Here is an 18,995-nt window from a genome sequence, read left to right on the forward strand (position 1 = left end):
ATGGTGCTGCAGAAACAATTTTGGTACCATAATAGTTGCTGCAACATACAGAAGAAATGTATTCACGTGAGAACATTCTTTAGCAGTTTTCCTTCATTTACGAGATGCAGAGTCAGCATTCACACTTTAATGATCCACATCCTTATTCCACTTGTAGATGCCATTTGTCCTGTGAATAAAATAAAATAAATCAAAGTGCCCACAGCATTACCCAATCTAAAGACTAAACTATCAAAAATATCCTAATACATCAATAACCAAACAATTCTAATTTAAGAATACTACCTGTGAATAAAAATGACTTGTATTAATAAATAGCTCAGACACTAGTACTTTAATTTCTTCCTCTCTAGTGGGCTTATAGGGTACTATAATATCTAGTACTATGATCTCTCGAGTGGGAGTAATGTGGTACTAAAATCTCTCGAGTGGGGTAATATGGCACTATGAGCTCTTTCAAAATGTCATACTTTTGCATGATCTATTTAATTTGAAAAAGCGGAGAAATCGTTTTGTTAAAAAAAAAGTTACGAATTGCTTGTGTAAAGGATTTTATTTTGATTCACTTTTGTAAGTATACTTTTTCTTGATTTCTGCTCTGCCAATAAATCTTAACTGTTACAATACAATCTTGTCATATTGTACTAATGAAACAGGATCATGGTTACTTATTTAATAAAGACAGGCTGTTTTTGTCAGCGGGGAAGCCTCTAGTGTGAAAATATCGACCCGGAAGTAGCTAGCCTGTTCTCGTGGAGCGGTGCCAGCCGCTGTCCTCGCGTTGCCTCCTGCCTCCTACCCCCTACCTCCTGCTTCCTGCCTCCTGCCTCCTAACCTGTCACAGGACATCTTTTATACAGAATAGCGTCTCGGCTGCGGGGGGACGGGCTTGTTGGCCGGCGGTCCAGTGTCTCTTACACACAGTGAGATGCCAAGAGAGGCGCGTGTCACCCACAGAGCTCGTCGTGGCTTCCGCGCAGGTCTGTGAGCAGCACCCCGGGTACCGTCCGCCCGTTCATCACCGCGAGCCGGCTGGCGAGGAGGTAAGGAGACCGTGAATGACGCGAGCAGAGGCGGGGAAGCCGCCGCTGCTCATCTTGGTTGCCCAAAAATGAATATCCAAAGGTTTGCTTTGTTGGGACGTGAATGGTTCATGGTGTCCGGTCGCGGTCGACACGGAGCCTTTCTTCTCCTCGTTGGCAGTGAACGGCCCAGCCGGGTCCCTTCAGCCCGGTGGAACCAGCGTGACTCTCCGTTACACCTGGGTTAGCTAACTAGCTGTTAAATACAACTCATCATTGAGAAACTACACAGCAGCGGGGTGATTGCTCTGCATTTCCATTCATGTTTGTGGCTGCATTCTAACGCGGATCTGTTTCGTGTAATTAGAACGTTCGTTAGTTTTCCTCCAATCAGCATCGCGGACGTGCTGTCATTGTCACGCGTCAGAGGTCTTTCTCTGAAGCTGAATGAGAGCTGCTGGAGGTCTGGAGACAGTTATTTTGGACCCTGCAGGTTCAGTTTGGAGTACTGTACTGAGATGAGCATGAAGCAGCCAGGCTGTGATGACCGAGGGCGGCCATCGTTCACTGGCTCCTCTATAGAAAGGCAACACATCTATGAAGCTACTGTCAGTCATTACTATGGCACAATCAAATGTCCATTTGCAGCTTATTATTATTTTTCATGAGACACAGCAATAGCTGCTCAGTGTGACCTGCCTGTGCGATGCCCTGACCTGATTGCACATCCATCTTAGCAAACTGGAGGTTGCAGCCACTGAGAGTGAAATCTGGGACATCCCAAGTCAACCTAAAAAAGGTGACCATGTGACGCATTTCCTCCATAGTTTCTTATTTCTGTTCATATTTAAGTAGGGCACCAGTAAGACACTCTGATATCTCCACCCAGAAGCGTCTGTTAGCGGTAATAGTTTGGATGTCACCATGGTTGAAAAGTATTTCCCCATAGCTTGCTTTATTAATGCATCACAAGATCACGTTGGAACCAAAGGTAGGTTGTTTGGACTAGTTGCCACTAGTTCCAATATATTAACTGTTTATAACTAACCAGACTTGTTTAAATTCAATATCACTACTCAGCCAATCCAGTAATAATGTATTTTTGTTTGTAATCAGGTGTGAAAAATTCGTGTCATGACGGGAGCTGAGACTGAGGATGATATTCCTTTAGGAGAAAGGAAGACTGTCACAGATTTCTGCTATCTCCTGGACAAGTCCAAACAGCTCTTCAATGGGCTAAGGTTAGTTTGCACTTCACTAGTGTCTCCTGTCTGCTGGACCTCTGTTGACTTGTAGTGACTAGTTGTAGGAAACACATGCAATGCACAGGATTGATATGTATTTATATTGTTACGTCCATTTCCAGCTTTGGGTGTGGATATAGGAAGTACTGTGGCCGTGATGTGAAGGTGTGTCCTTCAGGCTTGGGCGGGGTGGGGGAGAAGGGGTGGGGGTGAGAGGGTCAAGGTTGACTTCAGAAAACATCTAAACAACAAACATCACCACTCAGGTGACAACATGTAACACTGGATCAGTACGCATGACAATACTGAACCTGTTAGGCACATCGAGTGTCTGCACGATGGGACAGATCCAGGCCTGATGAGAGGGTCAGAAACACTCATAACTTAAAAAAAAAAAATATTAATCTATGTCATTTATTATCACAAAATATCTAATAATAATAATGCTCAATGTCTTGGGCATTGGGCTCATGAGGCAAATCCTTCGTCAGTGAGTCAAGATGTTTTTCATTTTTTAAAGTGAGGATCTTTCTGCTCTGTGTGAAAATGTGATCCTGAACACATTGATGGTAGAGGCTGGATATGAATGGTGATGACGCAGCAAATCACACCTGCAAAAAAAAAAAAAAAAAAAAGAATAGTTGAATTTTTGCCTTGAACAGCCTAATCTGATTCTAGTAAATATTAAATGCTGGTTTGAATACAACCATCGAGATTAGTATAGCTTGATTCCCAAAATCTGCAGCATATCCATCCAATGAAAAACATGTATCTTCACCTGCCATCAACCAAGAGACATCATCTTGAATGGCTGAGCCTTTGGCCTGCTATATTAATCTATCAATAAAATCTCTCGGATTGTTTATGGAACTGGAAATTCATTTCTGAGTTCTATGAAGGGCGGAGTAGGCTTTAACAACTGAGTCTGTGTTGAATATTGCATTCACGAAGTATTCTTGTTCATGTACAAATAATTGCATAAGTGTATGTCCCTTAAAAGGGCTGAAAGGTCAGGGATCTTCCTTCAACACTAAAAGCACAGCGTAAGTCTGGCGTCTCCAGACCTGAGGAACCTGAGCCCCGTGACGGCTAACGGCTAACGGCTAACAGCTAACAGCTAACAGCTGTGTGAGCGTTGCTTTGTCTACAGTCTGCTTGTTGGAAAGCTTTGAAGAGGTTCTGTATGTGACTGCCTCTCTTCTCTCTTCTGAGTGTTCATGTGCTTCTCGCTGCAGAGACCTGCCTCAGTACGGACACAAGCAGTGGCAGTCCTACTTTGGACGGACCTTTGACGTTTACACTAAGCTGTGGAAGTTCCAGCAGCAGCACAGGTTATTTCCATCTCTTATTGTTTATTGTTTTCCCGGTTGGAACGTTGGATGGAGAGTGCTGTGTCTGGGGTTCAGGGTAAGATCCATCAGACTCAGGACAGTATTACAGAAAGGGTTTCAATGTATTCCTATTCACATGAAATATGATGCAAGTGAATCTCGATGAGGCCACATTGTGACTTTGTATAAGTTTGACATAAAGACGGATGCACATGTTACAGGTGATGTCATTCAGCAGATGTTCTGTGGTTGGTGCTCAGTGTGATATGTGTTCCTTCATGACAGGCAGGTCCTGGACAGTCGCTATGGCTTGAAGAGATGGCAGATTGGGGAAGTTGCCTCCAAAATTGGACAGCTTTACTACCACTACTAGTAAGTCAAACGAAGTGTTTTCTTTGTCTCACTGGCGTCTGAAACCGCTCCAGATTACTGAATACATTTCTTGGATATGATTAAACTTGAGTAAATGGTCGCCTGGTTGGTTCTCTAACAAACCGAGGAATTCAACACTAAAAGTTACATTTCTAGCACTTTATTTTACCAGAAGATGAAGTGTTTTATTTTATAACTGTATGGAAACACTTTCATTAAATAAATCCAAAAATTGGCCAGTGTGGTGTTGCATCAAATTCATTGATATTCATTAATCATGCTGTTAAAATGCTTTGTCAGTTTATATATGAAAGCTGATGAATACACTCTCAGCCTGAAGTGTATTAAAATGCTCTGCATGTATGGACGGTAACCTTCTGTGTTCTCATCCGGACCTCCAGCCTTCGTACCTCAGAAACCAGTTACCTGAACGAGGCCTTTTCCTTCTACTCAGCCATCCGCCAGCGCTCCTACTACTTTCAGGTCAACAAAGAGGACCGGTAAGCTCCTAAGATGTTTTTGCTAACATGTTGTGCGTTGCTATTCCAGGAAATGGAGACCTTTGCTTGGTATGTAATACATTCCTTGGACATTTTTAAAGAGTTCTTTTGTTTTTAGCTTTTTTTTAAAAACTGAGCCCATTTCTTCTTAACCCACGCAACACTGTTAATAAGTGTCTATGGTCTAGTTTTACAAGAAAGGGCTATATTCTATATATTTGTCAACCAATTCCTCCAAAAGTCCCACTCGGTCACAAGCGTATTGATTCCTATTTAAAAACAAGTCCTGAATATAAAGTGAAGTGTTGTCACTACAGATGTTGGTGAGTGTTACTCAAACAGGAGGAAATATTTCCTTTCCAGCAGCAGATGAATCCACATTCACTGGATAACGATGGAGCTCCTTCAAGCTCTGATACAAACACAATACTCAGCAGTTAGATGCGTTCCTTGTTGGTTTGGGTCTGCCTGGGATTTGTTAATAATAACATTATATTATGTATGATAAAATGAAAACAGTTGAACATCATCAGACGTATTCTTTACATTCTAAACCACAGACACTGGAAAGCAAACTAAGATGATCAGTTTCATGCAACATGGATCTGAATCGTAATCCTTGGATTGAAACATGAAGCATTAGTGTCATCAGTAGCCTTAATGTCCTTGAAGTGCATTTGTTTGACTTTACAAGTTCATATTGTCTTCTCTTATCTCTTACCAGGCCAGAATTGGTAGTGAAGAAGCTTCGATATTACGCTCGCTACATCGTCGTCTGTTTACTGCTAAACAAGATGGACCTCGTCAAAGTTTTGGTGAAGGTATGGAAGACATTTTGTATGTATGCTAGTGATCAAAGCTTTTGCACCGCTGGGTTTCTAAGGAGCATTCGTGTCATGTCATCATTTTCATAATTCATTTAAATTGACCATGAGAGTTTTTGGTGCAGTTTAAGCTTTTCAAACTAGTTCAGTTGTCTTTAAGCCCCATGTCCCTCCATGTTGCCTGGAGCACAGTGCTGGGTATACCGGGTATCATTTTCATATACCTCCATCCTGGAAACATCTCTGCAGGGAGTGCTACGGCCAGCAATGCTCAGAGTGCATTGGAAGTGTGTACTCTTCTCACTTCTGGTTGGAACTTTGTAACACAACAATACAAACAACCCACAATTAACTCTCTTGAAAGCATAAAACACCACGACGCACATCAATTGTAAAACAAATCAATGTTTATTTTACATTGCTGAAGGACATGATGTGAAACATTATAGTTGCTGGAGTTTCCAATGGTGCTGAAACCAGAAAGGTCCATCACCTCATTGCCCATTGCAGCATGAGCAGCTCTTTAACAAAAGGACTGGACTATTCTGAGGATACGTGGGGAGAGAATCCCTTAGTGAGGCATCACAATGAATGCACTGGCTTTACAAAAATACAACTTTCCACTCCCCCTGTTTTTTATAAGCTGAAAAAAGTGTTGTTTTTTTTGTTCTGTTTTTTAATGAACCTTCATGGAAGCTCATGTCTGTCTGCTACCTGCAGGAGTTATCTGAGGAAATCGAAGATTACACGCAGCGATTCAACACAGAGGACCAGTTGGAGTGGAACCTGGTTCTCCAGGAAGTGGCAGCTTTTGTAGAGGTCAGTGATCCACATGCAGCACATTTAATGTTGTTTCATTGTCCATAATGCCAAATGCAAATCTGTATGACTAGATTGTCCTGACGTCCACTGAGTCATTGATATATCTTACAAATATCGTAATAACCCATAATAGTGTTTAAAAACACTATTAAGTGATTTTAAAATAGCCTCTTTTTGTGAGGCGCTTTCATTGCATCACTGGTTTCTCTCTCTTTGTCTAACAGGCAGATCCAGTGGTAGTTCTGAATGACAACAATTCAGTTGTTGTGACCAACAATCGGCTGCAGGAGGGCAGTGTGCCTCCACTGGAACAAGGCATGGTGGTTGGGCAGCTCGTCCTTGCAGATGCACTAATCATCGGCAACTGTAACAACCAGGTTTTAACCCACTAATTCTAATTCACCTAACACATCATACACATCAACACAGTGGTTGACCGGTCTTATGAGGAAAAAAACTCTCAAACAAACCATATCAATGTTACCTTTTCAATATAGAACTTAAACACAAGTCACATATGGTAAGCGTTCATAGTTTGCACTGTTTACTTATATGAGATTATAAAATACATGCTGCGTTCACTCCAAACGTTTACCGCGTCAGTTTACCCGCTCAACAATAAAAGGGTGTTCACACCAAATGCGCCGCGATTATAATTGCAGGACGGCGGTGATGACAGGCGGAGCTTCTCAGCGCTGATTGCGTGGGGCGAAAAGCAGGGCGTGGGGCTGAATTTCACAGGTTCTGGATTAGCTTGACAACGTCTACAACCAGGACTCAATTCCTCCCACTTAATGATAGACATCTTCAACACACCACCCAGTATAACATCTCCTGCACTCCATGTTTTCTGTATGTCTCATTAACAGCATGACTTCATGACGCACCATTTCCTCATAATGTTTTTCATATTTGGGAAGCAGCACCTTGCTGGCACTGTGTCCATGTTCTTTTCTCCTAGAACACAGTCGGTGTTATTTTACTGATCCAACGTGCCTTATTTAGAACTGCTGAAGTAGAACGCATGCCCTTCATCTCCCGCTTTGGGAGGTACTACCAGTAGTTGAAGTGCCCTCCGCTGAACAAAAGTTACCTAAAACTGATATAGAGATGATTTTGCATGTAGTCTTTGCAGAGTTCTTGTTATGGCAGCCCTGGTTTGTCTTTATCATTTTGTCAACATGGTGGCATCTTTAAAAACACAATGCCTAAATGAGATATTCTCCACAAATCTCCAGATGGTGGGTTAATGTCAGAGTTTTTCTCCTCCTTCTTCAGGTGAAATTCAGTGAGTTAACCATCGATATGTTCCGCATGCTTCAAGCTTTGGAGAGGGAACCAGTCAACCTGGCCACGCAGCCGTCCAAACAAGGAACACTGGTCAGTGTCAGGTTCAAAGTGTGTATGTGAGATGGAGTTTAAGACAAATAATTTCAAATGAGTGTCATTTACTGTCAGTAAAGCCAAGCTAAAAGAAGCTGTATGTGTTTCTTGATATATGTAGATATAGATAGATCTCTCTCTCTCTCTCTCTCTCTCTCTCTCTCTCTCTCTCTCTCTCTCTCTCTCTCTCTCTCTCTCACTCTCTCTGTGTCTCTCTCTCTCTCTCAAAAGGTGACCAGATTTGAGTAAAGAAACACATACAGCTCATATAGTCAAACCCGTAGTCGTCACGAGACACTGAGTCTCTCTCTTGAGATGTGTTGCAGGTCTTTCTTTAGCCTTCAGGCGCTGCTTGTTTGTCGTCTTTCTGCCTTACTTTTCATGGAAAAGCTCACTTGGGTGGAGATCAGGTGACTGACTTGGCCATTGAAAATATTCCATCTATTTCCCTTGAGAAGCTCTTGTGCTGTTCTCAGTGTGTTTTGGGTTATTATCCATCTGTACATGAATATTTTCCTACATCCTCTACTGTTCCCTACTGGTGTCTGACTATGAGGGTGACAAACGTGATGCAGATGGACGCATGGTTGGCTCTTAGGAGACTGGTTACCTGTCTGGACACAAAGTAAACAGGAAGTGAAATATAATCAGTAATTCTTATCGTTCCACAGGAACCTAATGAGAAGCCGGCTAAAAGAGAAAACCCTCACAAGTATTTGCTGTACAAGCCAACATTCAGCCAGCTTTTTACTTTCTTGTCCGCCTCTTTTAAGGTCAGTATTCACCTTAATCATGAGCAACACATCATGTGTTGATGTGACACACATCCCATTTAGTTTTTCATGATGTGAACTCATATTTAGGTTTCTTCTGCACCCATGATTCAAGCTTCTGCTTTGATTTAGCATTCAGCATCTTTTTCCCCTCAGGAGTTGCCTGCCAACAGCGTCCTGCTGGTCTACCTGTCAGCGACTGGAGTCTTCCCTACAGGCAATTCAGATTATGAAGGTACAATCTCAAAGTTAGACCTCAGATGTTCTTATAATATCACTTTTTATTAAAGACCAAACAAAACAAAAGTAGTACAATAGTAGAATTTGTAAAACATAATATTTATTTATTTATTATTATTACTACTACTATAAATGACAGCAGTGTAGAATAATCCAGGTGTTCCTGCCTATATGGTTGGTATGTTCAGCAAAAGCTGACAAAATGTTTAACTGTTGTTCTTTAACAGACCTTAAAAAGCGATGGGCCTTGACATCTGACATTGGGAATCCATTATCTTTGTTGTGGACATTAGTTATGTATTCTATGTCTGAAAAGAGCACGTCAATCTAATAGTTCTTTCTTAAGAAATTATAGTTAAAGCCACAGGGACCCAGAGATGTTGTCTTTGGTGCTAATGCTGCAACATCCTGTCTTTTTGAAGCAAACGTGCACCATGCCAACCAATGTAGTGTTGATTTACACCGACACTTATGATCTTTATGTTAAAATCAAGTTGAAGCAATTAAGCTGAATTTTTGACCATTTCCTGTAGGCCCATATGATTTTGGAGGAGTTCTCACAAATACAAATCGAGATGTGGTGAATGGAGAGACGGTGCAGAAGAGGAACCAGGCCCAGAAAGAAATGCACTGGTGATTATTCATTTGTCTTATGTATCCATTAGCATTTTTCAAAATGTGTATTTAACATTTTAGGAAAAGAAGAGCGCTTCCTGTGTCTCCAGACCAAACCCGAGAGGAACAGAAGTTTTACTTGTTGTGGCTAATGTCGTCTGTCTGACTGCTGTGTGTGTTGATACCAGCTGAAACATGTTGGGACAGAAACGTAACTCCTTCCTGTTTGTAATGTTACAGCCTTCATCCAGGGGACTTATTTCCTTTTACCCGGAAGCCACTCTTTGTCATCGTGGATTCTTCAAACAGCACAGCCTACAAGGTATGTAAGCAGTTCAATTACCTGAAGAGTAACACATCTCTATAGAGCACGGGTCACTAACAGGCGGACCGCGGTCCAGATCCGGACCCAGGCGCCGTTGTGTCCGGACCCTGGACCAATGACCGATTGAGAATTATTAAAAGTTGACAGAGCGCTAATATTTTAACCGGTGCAGCTTTTCCAGCCTTTATGGCACTCATTCAGCGGACCAGGAAGCACATCGACCAATCACATCACGTGATGCTACTCAGCCAATCAAATATGCGTATCCGGATAAGCATCGCGGAGAGACGGGAGAGACAGCTGCTTCCTGTGACAGCTGCTTCCTGTGACAGCTGCTTCCTGTGACAGCTGCTTCCTGTGACAGCTGCTTCCTGTGACAGCTGCTTCCTGTGACAGCTGCTTCCTGTGACATCTGCTTCCTGTGACAGCTGCTTCCTGTGACAGCTGCTTCCTGTGACAGCTGCTTCCTGGTTGTTGTCTGGCTGCTGGTTGGTCAGCAGCAGTGAGACAATGAACCTGAAAACAATCCCCTGGTTGCAGATGCTGCATTAAGCTTCATTCTCAGTTATATCTGTAAATGTGTTTGAATTCAGTGTGACTTTATCATTGTATTAATGTTACTCTAACTGTTTTTTTTACATTTGATAACCTGTTGTGTATATGATATGATCACATGGTGAATGTACTGTACTAATATGACTTTTTCTGTCTTTTGTTTATCCTCATAGCATTTCACAAATCTGTTCGGCCAGCCTCTGGTGTGCCTACTATCACCTACAGTATATCCCAAGAGTGTGCAAGGTGTGTGTCACTGCCCCGGATCATTAAACGGTGATATTCTATACGTCCTTACTGTCAGCAAATCCCATGAACAGATCAAACCGACAATGTCTCTGAATACTTCATACTGAGGGCACATATCTTTAGAAACAGTTCACATATGCAGGTTTTCATTTCCCTAATCCCGCTGGCCACTGTAGTTTTTAATAGAGCGTTACTCTAACAGTGAAATGGTGCATTTGTTGGGGACTATTTGTGCGTGTGCGCGTCCCTCCGTTTGGCTCTGCACATGAGCTTTAATTGGATACTAAGTCTCTCATGTCCTATCAATCCTAAATCTTGGTTGTTTAGTTTTAGTTTCCGGTGGCTGGCCACCTGTGTTGTAAAGTGTGTTGATCTGCCCCGTGCCTTGTCTCTGCTTCCCTCAGATCAGTCTCAGCGTGGGAGTCTCTTCACTCTGTTTCTCTACAGTCCGCTCCTGGCTTTCTCATCTGTGTGCGGCCTGAACAGCGTGCAGCGAGGCCTGTGGGAACGGGCTCAGGAGTTCCTCAGTAAAGTCTACCATGACATTGGGCAGATGATTACTCGATCACGGACCATAGGTAGCACACATTCATGTTCATAGCATGACAGCATTTCAGGATGGAGTGGACCATGATGAATGTGTATTTCTTGTTTTGAATTCATTTCATTCATATTTTTCAAGTTAAACATAGTATTATTCAGGTTAATTGTGATTTAAATGATTTACCTGCACTTACCATGAACAGCAGGGGCTTTCTGTGCCGTCTAACATTGTATACATAAATATGACAGGATGCTGCGTCATAAACAGGCAATGAATGTAGTCCACATCAAAAAGAACAAATGCTCTAGAACCAGTCACATTTAGTTATAACATGACAAAACAATCCAACAAAACTGCGGCATTAAAACACCACACACAAGAGCACGAGACGATCAGAAGGAACGATATTAACAACCGTAAAATCATACCAGACGCAACTCTCAAAAACGCTTTGCGAGCAAAAGCATTGTTTTCCTATGGTACTTGTGGTTATGACCTGTCATGCGCGCCTTTTCAACGCTCTGCGTTTTTCTAGCGTTTTTAGGCGCGCATTAAAGTTAAAATATTCTCAATTTTTAAGCGCAAGGAGCGGAGTCCCACAGCTCATCACTGTCACCCGGCTGTGGGTGCAGGCCCGCTCCACAGGGGCCCGGCGCGTTTTTCAATTTAGTTTATTTTGTATAGCCCAAAATCACAAAAACAAGATTTGGCTTTACAATCTGTACACATGACTCCCGTGAGGTCCTGTGATGTGAGGTCCGGTCCCAGGATCAGGAATGACTCCCCAAGTAAAGATAGTAAAACCCCTTTAACAGGGAAAAGTGGAAGAAACCTGAGGGAGAGCAACAGAGGAGGATCCTCTCACAGGATGGACAGAAGCAATAGATGTCATGTGGCTAGAATGAAAAACGTACATGAATATGACAGAAGTTATTCATATAATGAGTAGTAGGCATGGACCACGATCCATGAAGCAGAAAGAAGTAGAGAGGACGGGAATCAGCAGGGCCATGGCAGGAGGCAGGACTGGTTCCTGATAGCCATGATCCATGAAAACTAGAGGAGAGGCAGCACAGAGGCTCCCGTAAAGAAGTAGAGTTAGTAATGTGCATTGAAGATACAATAATATATATATTTAAGGAGAGAAAGGAAAGAAGAACAGGAGAGGAGAGAATAAAGAAGAGGAGAGAGGAGCTCAGTGTATCCTAAGATGCCCCCAGCAGACTAGGCCTACAGCAGCGTATCTAGAGGCTGGAGCCCAGGGTCTTTGAAGTGGCTGTGCTTTTGATAGTCGCGTCTGGTGTGATCGACCCCTAAGGACGCCAGGGACCAGATGTAGACCTGCAGTAGGCTGGAATAGACCACAAGACCATCGACAAGCAGCTCGGTGAGAAGGAGACAAGTGTTGTGATTATTCAGAAATGAAAGAAACACAAAATGAGAGAAGACAAACACACTCCCTATTCCCTGTAGCCCTTCATCTGATACCTCGAAGGCCTACTCCCTCTCCTGGGGAGAGGATGAGCTTCTGTCTTGGAGAAAATGGAACGAGGGACCTGACCTGGGCCTTCCTGTGGGAAGTCTTTGATTGAAATAGAGAAAAGAAAACAAAGCCACTCAAATGTTGTGTTGTTCTGTTTCTGCAGATCAAGCCTTTTTGCAATTCTTCGGTGACGAGTTCCTCCGGCTGCTGCTGATCCGCTTTGTGTTCTGCTCAGCTGCACTGAGACTGCATAAACTCTTCCGGGTGAGTCCCCGCTTCATAAGAGAATGTACCGTAACCGGCGCAGAGCACACAAAGTGTGTCCCACTTCTGAAAAATGCAAACACACAATCCACATGATGCACACTTCAGAGCATCTATTCAGAGCTAAGTGGAGCTGCTACTGGGAGCACGCCACTCAGCTGGTTGGCTCCTCACCGCCACACTGCTGCAGCAGTAAACTAAAGTAACGCAGTAGTATAAGCAGAAAGCTCATAGGAGAAACACTGGAGTATCCGCCCTCAAGCATGTACAAGTAACCACTGACCTCTGTCCACAGTGGGCCCCTGAGGCTGCATGGCAGCGAGAATGACAGAGAACACTTGTCCGCGGTGTATTTGAGTCTGAGGTCTTTGTGCTTGCAGGAGTCCCAGAGCTTCCCGGAGTCGTACCCTGAGCTCCCTAAACAGGACACCGTGGAGAGCAGCCTTCTACAGAAGCATATTTTGGAGCTGGCAACTATGCTGGATGTCCAGAGCCTATTTTGGGATGATCCACTGGAAGCCTACTAACATCTTTGCACAGGGCCAAATGGCATACGTGTACATACAGACTCAACTGCCAGGGCCCTCATAGTCTTTTCTTTTTTTTATACAGGTAATGAAAAAACTCATTGAGAAAATACAAGCTCATGTCACGCATTTTACTGTTACTCGTGGAAGCAAATGTAGTGCAACATTAAAACCTTCACATGGTTAAGTTTAGGATGAATTCCCCTTAATGAGTCTCAGCAGCTTCATGATTAAATGTAATCAGCATCATGTTAAACATCAAGTAAACGGTGAAGGCTGCAGATAACGCTCCTACTCCTCATCCAGATGGGAGGTTAAAGACTGCAGCCTCCAACTAGCCTCACAGAATTTTTGGCGTTCTTGGTTTTGTGTTTTTTTTAATACTATTTATCGTTGTGTAAGCCTAGATAGAAAATTGAAAACCCTGGGCAGCTTCAAGGTGTGACTGTCTCTGTTTTATGAAGGCTGCTGGAGAGCCCAGTGCTGAACAAAACCCTTCTCTGCATCAGTAAATAAGAAAAATGGGTATAAAGTTCACACATTATCCGTATGCTAGCTTAGAAGCTGACTTTTATTTTCACCAAAAATGTGATAACTGGTATTTGCCAAACAGTGCTTGCTGTATAACAGCTTAACTTGTAGCAGGCGGAGGTGCATGAGGTTGTGTTGCGTGTTGCAAGTCCTCATTAGTTGGAAAGATTTCACACACCCGTGGTGACATTAACCAGCAATCCATCTAATACCTTGACTTGAGCGCTTTCAAAGTGATCGTTGTTGCTTTTCCATATCACTGTGCTGTATTTGCATGCAAAAAGGGCAAGAAATGTATCCATTTAGTTGTTTTATCCAGAAATAAGGGCCTCTGGCTCTGAGGCTCGAGAAAGACGTAGGTTGGATAGTAAATGGAGCCAGTGCATGTGTTGCATGGGCCCCGTACATTTGTAGTTGTGTCAGAAAATGAAGACTATCTGGTTTGTGACAGGAGATGAAGGAAGGCGGCAGGGTGTGCACACCAACATGTGTCAGTCCGGTCATTACTTAAAAGACACCAAAACACGTGTGTCACCTTTCACGCCGAGCGGTTTCTTCTGGTTACCGGAGGGTTGCTTGAATGGAAGATCACTGGCAGACATGGTTTCACTCTCGCTGCTGATCCAGAAAGCTTCCAGATCTTTGTCAGTTCGGCTTGGTTCTCACATCAGGTCTCTAGCCAGCCTGACTGCCCTTTCTCTAGCAGGTGATCCGGTTAGCCTTTGGGTCCAGACATCACCCAGCTGTTTGCATGTGGTAGAGACAAGATGGTGTGTTTCCTCTCGTGCAGCAGAGGAAAGGTGCTCCCTGTTGTCCTGCAGTGCTCTGCTGGTGGCAGCATGGCCTCTAGTCGAGCTGTGGTACATCGCAGTCCATCAGTGGTCAAAGTCACATGTCCCATGAGGACCAATAGCATCCTTCATCCCTCTTTCTCTCCGATATGTTTCTGTCTCTTCTAACTCTTTCAACTCTCTAAACGATGTGAAGCCATTCGCTCGGCAGCGAATCAATGAAGTGTCAGACTTCTCAAACAGCACGAGCTGCCCAGCTCGGCCCTCCGGAGGCAGAGACCTGCTCTGAGGACCCGGCGCTCGCTCTGCTGTTTCTGATGAGTGGACCCTGCTGGAGAAAGCCTTTTTTCAGAGCCGTCAGTCGTCTGGTGGCAGAATGAATCCCCACGCTGTGTCTCTGTGCAGACGGCGCAGAGAGCTGCTCAGTGCTTCTGGACTTCAGTGGTCAGGGGAAGAAGTTCCGCTATCAAGAGATTATTTCTACATTTGAATCCTTTTCAAACAATGTACTGATATTCTATTTTAGAGTCCAGAATCTAACGAGCAGCATATTGTCACAGAACATTTCAAAGCTCTGGCTTTGTGCTGCCGAGCGGTTGCAGAGGGCTTGCAGCGTTCTGACTAGTCAGCAGTAATCGGTACCATAATATTCATTGTTGTCCCACTAGCTAAAAGACGGTATTGTCTGTCAACATTTTCCGGTCCAATACTATGACCCAAAGAAGGATCATTTGAATCCAGTATACTGCACAGCCCTAGTAGGACTGTCTGGATTAAGAGGGAGGAGAAGCCGGGTCCGAGAGGAGTTGATCTTCTTTACGCAGGAGTCTCCAGAACTACAGACCAGAGGTCCAAACGTAGCTGGCCAGAGACTTCTAGTGCCCTTTCAGGCCAAAATGTTGCTTTATGGTTCTTGAAGCGTCGGCCTGTCAGGACTCCAGCTTGGCTTCAGTCTGTGTTTGACCGTTTCATATGTTTTGAATTATGCTCCACATTAACATACACCAAAGCTGAAAGCAGGTATTCATGTTAATGTTGATCATTGGGGATTTATTTCTGACAGTGACACTGACGCACAGGCCATCGTAGATATCAGGATACGGAGAGGGAATAAGATGTCGGAATTGATAGAAATGATGAGAAGAACACTATAGTGTTCGTTATATTTATTGACTTTGTTAGAGTTTGTGTACAGATGATGTAAAACAATGTTTTGGCACAGATGTGTTTGTTCAGTATTTAGTAAGTCTATGAAATGTGATGAAATATGAAGTTAAAGGAGCAGTGTGTAGGATCTAGTGGTGAAGTTGCAGATGGCAACCAACTGAATACCCGTCCCTTCTCTCGCGTGCAGAGAACTACGGTGGCCTTCAGGGGACGTGAGAATGTGACAGCTCTCTGGTTTGTCCGTTCTGGGCTTCTGTAGAAACATGGTGGACTCCATGAAGAGGAAACAATGTGGAAACAATTCTTAGTTTCAGGTCATCATACACTGATGACTTGTTATGAATATTATATTCCATTTCTGCCAACAAAAGCCCCTTAATGTTACACGCTGTTCCTTTTTAAGGAGGAGTACAATGTTAGTAAGGCCAGTTTGTTCTTTGGCCATTTTTTTAAGATGTGACATTCCTACTCTCCGAGAGGCAGACGGCGGGTTCTCATGCGTCTGATGAAGTGAGACGTTCTTCTGTTTTCATTGTAGTCTCAACCTCCACGGTCCCTTGTGTTGACAGTGTGACCAGTAAGATATTGTAGGTTTGCACTTTATGGAGTTTAATATTGTTGTTGTTGTTGTGCTGTGAGTAAGCCTTCCATGTGCGCATTGTCATGCCAGCCTTCACACTGGTGACCTTCTTTACTACAAGGAAAAGCTGTGAGGCTTTCAGACATTTTCTAGAGGAACTGCTCACCTACCACCTTCTCACAGCCTCCACTTGGCTGATTTCCAAAAGGTGGTGAACAAACAGTAGTAACATGTTAATAACATGTTAACGTACAGACAGTAATAACACGTTAACATACAGACAGTAATAACAAGTTAACATACAGACAGTAATAACATGTTAACATAGACAGTAATAACATGCAAACGTACACAGTAATAACATGTTAATAACATGTTAATGTACAGACAGTAATAACATGTTAACAAACAGACAGGTTGTGAACAGACAGTAGTAACATGTTAACGTACAAACCGTAATAACATGTTAACATATTGACAGTGATAACATGCAAACGTACAGAAAGTAATAACATATAATGTACAGACAGTAATAACATGTTAATAACATTTTAACATACAGACAGTAATAAGTTAACATACAGACAGTAATGACATGTTAACGTACAGACAGTAATAACATGTTAACGTACAGACAGCAATAACATGTTAACGTACAGACAGTAATAACATGTTAATGTACAGACAGGTGGTGTTTAGGCAGGAATATCATGTTAATAACATGTTAACGTGCAGACAGTAATTTACATGTTAACGTGCAGACAGTAATAACATGTTAATGTGCAGACAGTCATAACATGTTAATGTACAGGCAGTAATAGCATGTTAACGTACAGACAGTAATAACATGTTAACGTACAGACAGTAATAACATGTTAACGTACAGACAGGTGGTGTATAAGCAGTAATAACATGTTAATCACATGTTAACATACAGACAGATGGTGCCTGCTCGCCTGTGGTGCTCTAAGACGATGCTGTCGATGCCAGTCGTGCTTTTTTATTTAATTCATCAACAACAACACTAACATTTGACATGTCTGGACATCAATCAGGACCGAAGAAGAAATGTGTTCATTTAAACGGTCAAATATTGTAAAATGACAAGTTTGTACGTCAGTCTGAAAAAAAAATCCAGATTAAAACATGTTGTATGGTGTGTTCCTTAAAATCTGTGAGAACATCGAGTATGTGGCCTCATGGCACAATTTAAGCATTACTTAATGGAAAAAAAAGCCCAAACAGTGAAGTGACACTGTACTCTGATCCTAATGAAACGTAAAAGAAACAAATAAAGACATGTTGTAGCTCTGATGAGCTGCTGTGTGTCTGCAGCGCTTCATCACCTCCAACAGGACCAACACAAGCAACTCACTCATGATGTAGCACCAGTGGGATTAGTAGCACAGAGGTGTGTGTGTGTGTGCGTGTGTGTGCGTGTGCGTGTGCGTGCGTGCGTGTGTTTTGAACCTGTGCAAACAAGATATTCAGCAGAACCCTGTGAGAACCGGATGGTGGATCTTTTTGTGCACAAGAAGGAAGCCAGACGTGAGACCCGGTGGCTGATCTACGACTTCATGCAGAGTTCTTATTCACTGCAGAGATTACTAAGCCTTATAACCCCGGGTTCAGCCGTCTAGCACCACGAGGCACGAGCTGCTGCTGAGCGTCCACAGAAAGTTCTCGGTATTCTTGTTTAGCCTTATTGGATCAGTTTCCCTCTGATTTTATGCCTTTTCTTTTTGAGTTGGGTTTCAAATTATTCCTGGGGTAACCGTTAGACTAAGGTGAATATAGATGACGTGAGAACTTTCCAGTTGTTGCAGCTACAGTGAAGTTTCCTGGCTTCATAAAACATAATCCGTTAACAGCAGGTTTTTGTTGCAGCGCCACAGAATCAATGGTTTCTATTCTGCACTTAGTCCCACATTCACACCGAGAAGATGCACAGAAGAAGCAGAGAAACTAACAAACTTGATGGTTAGAGAAAATGACAACAGGGAGGATTTCAAGGCCCTTAGGGGTGTGAGACAAATCGGTGCTCGTGGAGCATAACCAGTATTAGAATCTACCAGCACAAGATATTAACAATGAATGTTTTTGACATGCCGCAAGCACAAAAGCCACTGCTCAATATAATGGACCCACATCCATGGAGAAGCATGCTGACACCTCTTGGGAACACAACTCAAATAACTGCCGACTGATCAATCCTGTTTTCTCCCCAGATATGCAGGGGTCATTTCTACCTTTTTATACTGTAACAAATGTCTAAAAGATGGGTGAAGCCTAACTTTATAGCAACACGTGTGACTTGCTTGTTATGATTTTCAGTCAAACTGTCAAATGTATTTTGAAGACTTCAGTTTAAAAAAGAAAATGCACAGATGATTTTTTTCCTGTGGGCAGCATGTTTGTTTAGAATAGAAAGTGCCAAAGACTGATGTGCTCTTGCTTTCCCATCTTAACAGTGATTGAGATCAATTATTGCATCCGATGGTTGTTGTTTTTTTCGGGGGGTTTTTCTGTGTTGCCAGATGGAGCCAATAAAGAAAAAAACAAATGTGGCTTCATAAAATGACTGATACGTGTCTTTATTGTGGGACGGGGAAGGACAACATGCTCTGCTCCGTTTAAAAATAAGTAGTGTGTCATGAATTTGCCAGCAAGAGTTTTGTAGTGAACTTGCAGATGCAGATAGTGAAATGAAAATATATGACTATTACTGCCCTCTAGTGGCTACGTTGAGGTATTACAGTACTACACTAAATTAGGTATACTGCCCTCCAGTGGCCACGCCTCTACAAGATGGGCCTACATATATTTAGGTATTGATTGGTTTGAGTCCATGAC

General features: G+C 42.8%; 1 protein-coding gene across 2 annotated transcripts; it reads left to right on the plus strand.

Moving 5' to 3' along the window:
* Window positions 1-765: 765 nt before the first annotated feature.
* Window positions 766-18,671, plus strand: scai (suppressor of cancer cell invasion). Of its 2 annotated transcripts, none has more exons than XM_068573396.1 (17): window positions 766-1,043; window positions 2,139-2,263; window positions 3,502-3,597; window positions 3,883-3,969; window positions 4,371-4,469; window positions 5,194-5,290; window positions 6,014-6,112; window positions 6,340-6,492; window positions 7,394-7,495; window positions 8,170-8,271; window positions 8,428-8,506; window positions 9,045-9,144; window positions 9,367-9,448; window positions 10,180-10,282; window positions 10,660-10,833; window positions 12,446-12,546; window positions 12,927-18,671. In XM_068573396.1, exons 2-17 carry the CDS (start codon window positions 2,157-2,159, stop codon window positions 13,071-13,073), a joined length of 1,728 nt encoding a protein of 575 aa, XP_068429497.1. In that variant the 5' UTR covers window positions 766-1,043; window positions 2,139-2,156; the 3' UTR covers window positions 13,074-18,671. The 2 variants fall into 2 exon arrangements, with proteins under 2 accessions (XP_068429497.1, XP_068429498.1); XM_068573397.1 differs by having other exon boundaries at window positions 10,180-10,252.
* The last annotated feature ends 324 nt before the right edge of the window (window positions 18,672-18,995 follow it).

This window comes from Clinocottus analis, unplaced genomic scaffold (assembly GCF_023055335.1).
Source record: "Clinocottus analis isolate CAN_PGR_092001 unplaced genomic scaffold, fCliAna1.0.p SCAF_13, whole genome shotgun sequence".
NCBI classification, from domain to species: domain Eukaryota; kingdom Metazoa; phylum Chordata; class Actinopteri; order Perciformes; family Cottidae; genus Clinocottus; species Clinocottus analis.

What these genes read in the sequence shown, in the direction of transcription:
- scai (XM_068573396.1), top strand. Translation starts at nt 2,157, where the DNA reads ATGACGGGAGCTGAGACTGAGGATGATATTCCTTTAGGAGAAAGGAAG. An exon ending in CAGCTCTTCAATGGGCTAAG is followed by an intron (nt 2,264 to 3,501) that starts GTTAGTTTGCAC and finishes TTCTCGCTGCAG; the next exon opens with AGACCTGCCTCAGTACGGAC. An exon ending in AAGTTCCAGCAGCAGCACAG is followed by an intron (nt 3,598 to 3,882) that starts GTTATTTCCATC and finishes CCTTCATGACAG; the next exon opens with GCAGGTCCTGGACAGTCGCT.